Source organism: Arvicola amphibius, chromosome 10 (genome assembly GCF_903992535.2).
Source record: "Arvicola amphibius chromosome 10, mArvAmp1.2, whole genome shotgun sequence".
Classification (NCBI taxonomy): domain Eukaryota; kingdom Metazoa; phylum Chordata; class Mammalia; order Rodentia; family Cricetidae; genus Arvicola; species Arvicola amphibius.
The window spans coordinates 6,720,617-6,727,020 of record NC_052056.1 but is presented as its reverse complement, the minus strand read 5'-3'; the positions used below and the strand labels follow the sequence as shown (position 1 = coordinate 6,727,020).

Here is a 6,404-nt window from a genome sequence, read left to right as displayed (position 1 = left end):
TCCTACCCAGCATTGCAGACTGGCCTGACTCAACCCTCCCTTCAGAAGGCAGACCTTGTTCCTGCCACAACCTTATTTATAGCAATGCTATACATTTTTCTCTCAAGTAGGTTTCTTATGGTTTTTTCATCTATCACCAGGGGTGTGCTTAGTTCTGTAAACACTAAAAAGGCACACAACTCTCAGGTCCCCGAGGTACAACAACCAATCTCAGGTTCTACAGCTGTTGTCAGAGCAACTCAAGACTGACCAGAGCAGGAATGACCGTGAATGTCAAAAAAGTCAAATTTTAATGAATTTCCACAAAGCCAACCAGTTTAGAAAGCCTGTCTTGACTCTGGGCTCTTTCTCTTCTTCCTGGCTAACATCGGCTGGCTTTTCCCCTGTGTCTTCTTTTGCGTCTACGAAGGCCTCGAACATTTTCTGGACTCTGATCACTTCCTTCTGGGAATCAAAATGGACTTTCTGTCTGGTGAGGATGGGAACAATCAAGTTGAAATCACTGATTCGCTTGTTTAGCTTTTGGATGTTGTCTTGAAACTGCTCACAGGCTTGGTTCCACTGCTTCTGCCCTTCGGGTGTCAGAGGGTTCCCAAGTTTCTTTCTAGATACTAACAGTCCTTCTCGAAGTTGCTCAATGGTGTCCTTGATTTCTTTCTGCATCAGAATCCACTCTGGTTGGTACCCATTATCTATCAATATTCTGTTTAAGTTGTGAGTCATGGGATCAATATATGAACAGCCAGAAAACTTCTTCAGAGGTTTTCCTTTCCCGGTGAGGTTGTCAAAGTCTCCTCTGGCCATTGATTCCTGGATGAGGTCCTCCACCAGGCGTTCTATGGCTTGAGTAATCTTCTGTTCTTTGCTCTGTCTTACGTCTTTGACAGTTATGCTATTGGCAAAGTGCTCCCTCTGAAGTTTCTGTTTTTGATATTCCATCACCTGCTCTGTTGCACGGTCTGCCCTAAATTGTCTGTACTGTTTCTCTCGCTGACTTGGTGTCCCAAAGCCAACGCCTTCGAAGCTTAAGTAATGCCGGTGCTGAGGTGTATTGTATTTGAATTTGTCTTCTTCTTCTGTGTCTTCAGCTTTATTCTGTCTGGCCTGTCTCTGTTCTATCACATGGGAGAGCACATTCCGATAAGCTTCTTCGATCTTTATAAATGTTGCAGAGTCAGCGTTATTAGAACCACTGTCTGGATGATACTGTCTGGCAAGCTTATGAAAAGACTCCCTGACGTCATCTGCAGAGCATCCTTCATCTAGATTCAGCAGCCTATAATATTCTTTCATCTTCTTCTTGGGTTTATGGGTTGAGATCATCCTAGATCCAGGATCTGACAGCATTTTTACCCCGTGAGGAATCAGTGAAGCGTTTATGAGATGTGGTCTTAAGATCTGAGCCATCTTCATGAATACTGTGTTTACCATTGTATTCAGAATTCTTCCTAACCATGACCTACAAAACAGCGATGAGCAACAAACTTGTATTATCAGTCATTTTATTTTTTTTCAATAACAAAGTAAATTAAGGTGTGGGTTACATGTTCTTAGTAAGTGTCAGCTGTTGGGGGCAGTGAGTAGACTGAGGTTTGGTGCCAACACACAGATGGCAGCTAGCAAATGTCCCTAACTCCAGTTCCAGGGAGTTTAACACCTTCTTCAGGCCTTCTCAGGCGTTGGATGCATGTGGTGCTTAAACATACATGTAGGCAAAACACCCATATGCATATAAAAAAAGAAAAAGTTAGGTCTTTGTAACAAATTTACTATGCAAAATACATACTTTTTTTCTTGTTTTTTTTTTCCAGACAAGGTTTCTCTGTAGCTTTGGTGCCTGTCCTGGAACTAGCTCTTGTAGACCAGGCTGGCCTTGAATTCACAGAGCTCCACCTGCCTCTGCCTCCTAAATGCTGGGATTAAAGGCGTGTGCCACTACCACCTGGCAATATATATATACATATATATATATATGTATATATATATTTATTATTTTACTAATGTTAGCTAGAAAGTGGACATTGATGTTTAGCAATTACATATTGTGAAACAATCTGAATTCTTCTACCCACCAAGCATATAATGTTAGACCTAGAAGGGTCTTAGAATTCACCTAATCCAGTTTTCTCATTTTATAAGAAAAGCAGGTCCTGAAAGAAGGTTAAGCAACTCAATCAAATCACGTTAAAGATATGACAAATGATTAGGGGCACAGAAAGGACTTGGCTTGACTGGTTTTTGTTTGTTTGTTTGAGACAGGTTTCTCTACATAGTTCTGGCTGTCCTGAAACTCACTAAGTATTCAGGGCTGGCCTCAAACTCAAGGTCAGCTTGCCTCTGCCTCCAGAGTGCGTGATACACCACGTCCCACAGCTGGTTTAATTGTATGCTCAGCAAATTTCAAATTTCCCCAAAGTACCATTTCATTTTATTTATTTTTGGCAGATACTGTACAGTGGTCGTCATGAATAACTTGCTGCACATCAAACAGGGAGCATCGGAGACAGGTACTAATACTAGATTGAACAGAAAGAATCAAGTGTGCAACCGACTTTAAGCTCCGCACCTCACAATTTGTTAAGTGCGGGGGTGGGGGTGGGGGGGAGGGTAGTGAGTGAGCACCTGCCAAAAAACGCATGGTCCTGAGGAGAAAGACAATGAACACTGACATAAGGCAATGAAGGAAGTACTAGAGGATTACTAGATGTGAATTACTGGACGTTTGATTGTAAGGCGCGTTTTTAGAAGTCATGGGAACCCCGATGTTAGGGGACAGTGGATTTTAGAGCTGTCTGAAATGCTGGTAGTTATGCTCACCGTGCTGAGGGGTGTCTCAGGGCGCTGTCAGTGCCGCTGCACCCCCTACTCACCTTCATAGACCGACGGGGCTCAGCGGCTCGCGGCCCCCCGTTGCGTCTCTGCGCTGGCACGCTCGCCCCCCTCCGGCCGCCTCTGCCGCGCTACACTGCGGAGCCCTTCATCATTCCTCGCTGCGACAAGCGGCCTCCCTCACCAAGGACACCGATCTCTTTTTACAGAACCATACTCCAGGGGGCAGAGGACAAACACCCAGGACGCCCGTTGTACCCAGGGGGCAACAGACTCCGCCCCCACCCGTTTCCGAGGGCAGGGTTTAGACGGTTGGGATTATGGGAAATGTAGTTCTACAGCAGGTGCGGCGCTGGGGCATTGGGGTCTCCAGAGGAGTTGCAGCACGGTGTGATGGGTTCGTGACTCCAACGTGTTTGTGATTTGAAGAGCACCCGCCCTCCATAAATTGTTCTGGACGGAGGAAGTAATCATTGCCTCAGACACTGATCATTTGGCACAAAGCCTTGCACATGAAGCAATATTTTTTTAAGACCACTAACTTTCCCTTGAATGCAGAAATGAAGGCATCTTTCAAATCTTATGGCAGAAACATCAGATAGGTGGTTGCTCATACACCGTTGGTTTGAGTGTGGATTATCCAGAGAACTTGGCAGAAGACTGGCGGTGTCTGCTAAGGCTGAAGACGTCAATACTTGGGTGCCCCAGCAATTCTATTTCTAGGCACATAGCGGAAAAGCGAAGGTCAGCAGTAGTTACTATGATAGCACTAGACTTGAACTGCTCAGATGGCATCAGCAGGATGAATAACTGGTGTTTTCACACACTGAATTGTGATTCAGAAAAACATATAATATGGATTTTACATTAATGTGAGCCAACAAAACTAAAGACAGAAAGTGTACACATATCTTGTGGTATCCATTATACAGATGTTGATGCCAACATACACACACACACACACACACACACACACACACACACACCCTCTTGGCTCAAAGGGAATACAAGGTTATTTATTCTAAAGGCAAGCAGAAGTGGCCAAGAACAGACTCAGGTTACCCCCAAAATCGACATCCCAGCATGGTAACAGTTTCATTTTGTTTTTATGGTAACAGAACAAAGAAAATTACAAAGTTAAGAAGTCTCTCAAATACATTATTGGAAACATCTTCTGGGGATCTGTTGTAGGCTGCTTGTGTTAAAGCTAGGAGTCTGCTCGTTCCAGAAGGATTGTAGTCTCAAACGTCTTTGATCACTCATAGAGGTGGGTAATACATAGCAATTTAAGGGGCTAAGCTAGCCCAAGAACATTTCCCTCTGGAGAGACAACATTCCAGCTCTCCTGTCAGACATTCAGAGCAGGGCATCCGCCTTGTGGAAGGAATATGTAATGAAGGTGTGGCTCTTCTTTGGGAACTTCAGTTCACATAAAATCAGGCAAAGCCAATTAGAAGCAGTCAGCTTTATTTCCAAACAGAAATCCCTAAATCACTTGCTTATTTTAAATATATATAATTTGAGACAGGCTCTCACTATGTAGCCATGGCAGGCCTCAAACTCACAGAGATCCACCTGCCTCTGTCTTCCAAATAATCCTCAGTTTAAAGGCATGTAAAACCAGCCCTGAACCAAGTAGAGAAATCTTACTGGAAAGGTAAGTAGGCAGAACATCAAAGGAGTGCTTCTCCTCCCAAGGGGACAACAGAGGACAAGGACTCAGAGGCTCTGCAGAGCATTGGTGATGTCGCCTGAGCTCTGGGGTGTGGCGGATGGAGTGGTGTGGTTGTGAATCTAGGCTTCGACAGAAAAACCTAAGATACGAATGCATTTGAGAAAAGTTCATTATATTCCATATACTGAAGTGAGGTCAGCTTGGCTAACATGAGACCCTGTCTAGAATCACATTTGAGAACCAAAACCAAAATCATGTATCTGGAAACCATATAAGCTGATGTAAAAGTTTATTTTATTTTTTATTTAGTTTTTTGTTTGTTTTGAGACATGATCTCACTATGTAGGCCTGGCTGTACTGGAACTTGCTCTGTAGACTAGGCTGGCCTTCAACTCAAGAGATTACCCTGCCTCTGGAAGGCTGGGATTAAAGGCAAGTGCCACCACACCCCATCTCAAAAATATATTTAAAAAAATGAGTGATAATACCTAAGGACCTTCTTTTTTAGCATTATTTTTCACTTCCAGAGAAAAAAGTAACTAGGAAGAACTATTAAATTTTCTTATTACATTATATATTGTACTTTAATAATTTACTTTACTTTTGGAGACAGATCTCACTCTAACCCTGGTTGCCCTGAAACTGTAGACCAGGCTGGCTTTGAACTCAGAAATCCACCTGCCTCGGCCTCCTAAGTGCTGGGATTAAAGGCGTGTGCTACCATGTCTGGCTTTGAAAAATTTACACTTTTTATTTATTGTATGATTGTATGTGTGGTTCAGGAGGGAGTACATGTGTTATGGTGCATGCGTGTGGAATATTTGCTTTCTCCTATCGTGTGGAACCTGAGGACCGAATTCAAGTTGTCAGGTTTGGAGGCATGAGCCTTTCTGAGATGACATCTCCCTGGTCCCCTGCATGATGTTTGTATGATTAATTAAGACAGTCACTAAACAACCTGAGAATTTAACTCCCATGAGATGACTCTCACCCCTCCAGAACGTCTATCTGTCTTACTTAACCTTTGGGAACTTAAATCCTTTTCCTTTGCCTGACACTCCTACCCCACCAGAGCCTTCTGCCGCAACACAGTGCGTAATCAAAGGTGGATCAGTTCTGAGTAGACTAATAGAACCAAATGATCTCCGTAGCAAGCGATAAATACCCATATTTACTAATTCAATAATGTCTTCATAATTTAATTTTCCTTTGTTTTTTGAGACAGAGTTTCTCTGTAGCTTCGGAGCCTGTCCTGGAACTAGCTCTTGTAGACCAGGCTACCCTCGAACTCATAGCCTCTGCCTCCCAGAGTGCTGGGATTAAAGGTGTGCGCCACCACCACCTGGTTTAATTTTCCTTTTTACCACGGTGCTCCAATGGCCGCTCACATTCAGCGTCTAAGGAATATTCTGTTTTGACTATCACCAGGCCAAGCAACCTCCATTTTGGGAGTTCAGCTGCGGATGCCTGTGAAGGGTTATCTCATCTGGGCTTGTTCACAGCCCCTCACAGGGAAGTGCCAGACTGTCACCTGAGTAGCCATTGCTCCCACCTGTTGTATGAAACTCTGCCTTGATTGATTGCATGCGGCCTGGGGAGGGGATTGAGTATATAGGCCAGGGAAGACAGGAGGAGGGGGCTGCAGCCCTGCTGAATAAACTTTCCGGTTGGGGGAGGAGCATGCACACCCTTTGAGAACCTCTGCACCTATGCTGTGAGGACGCCCAGCAAGCTCACTGGTCCCCCACAGTGAACTAACTGGGATTGGGACCTCTTCCCCATGCCGTCACTAGCCGGACAAGGGGAGTCTCTTGCTATGACTCCTTTGCCTTCCAGAGTCAGCTCCGCTATTCTGAGGTGTATTGTTTCCAGGCATCTGGACACTGCAGACACATGAGTC

General features: G+C 44.4%; 1 protein-coding gene across 1 annotated transcript; it reads right to left on the bottom strand.

The window, feature by feature from the left end:
• Positions 1-267: 267 nt before the first annotated feature.
• Dnajc28 (DnaJ heat shock protein family (Hsp40) member C28) lies at positions 268-3,097 on the bottom strand. The gene is made up of 2 exons (XM_038345495.1): positions 2,871-3,097; positions 268-1,459 (listed from the first exon to the last, which is right to left on the bottom strand). Exon 2 carries the CDS (start codon positions 1,429-1,431, stop codon positions 283-285), a length of 1,149 nt encoding a protein of 382 aa, XP_038201423.1. The 5' UTR covers positions 1,432-1,459; positions 2,871-3,097; the 3' UTR covers positions 268-282.
• Between the last annotated feature and the right edge of the window lie 3,307 nt (positions 3,098-6,404).

Coding starts and splice junctions, on each gene's coding strand:
- Dnajc28 (XM_038345495.1), bottom strand. CDS start 1,431: ATGGTAAACACAGTATTCATGAAGATGGCTCAGATCTTAAGACCACAT.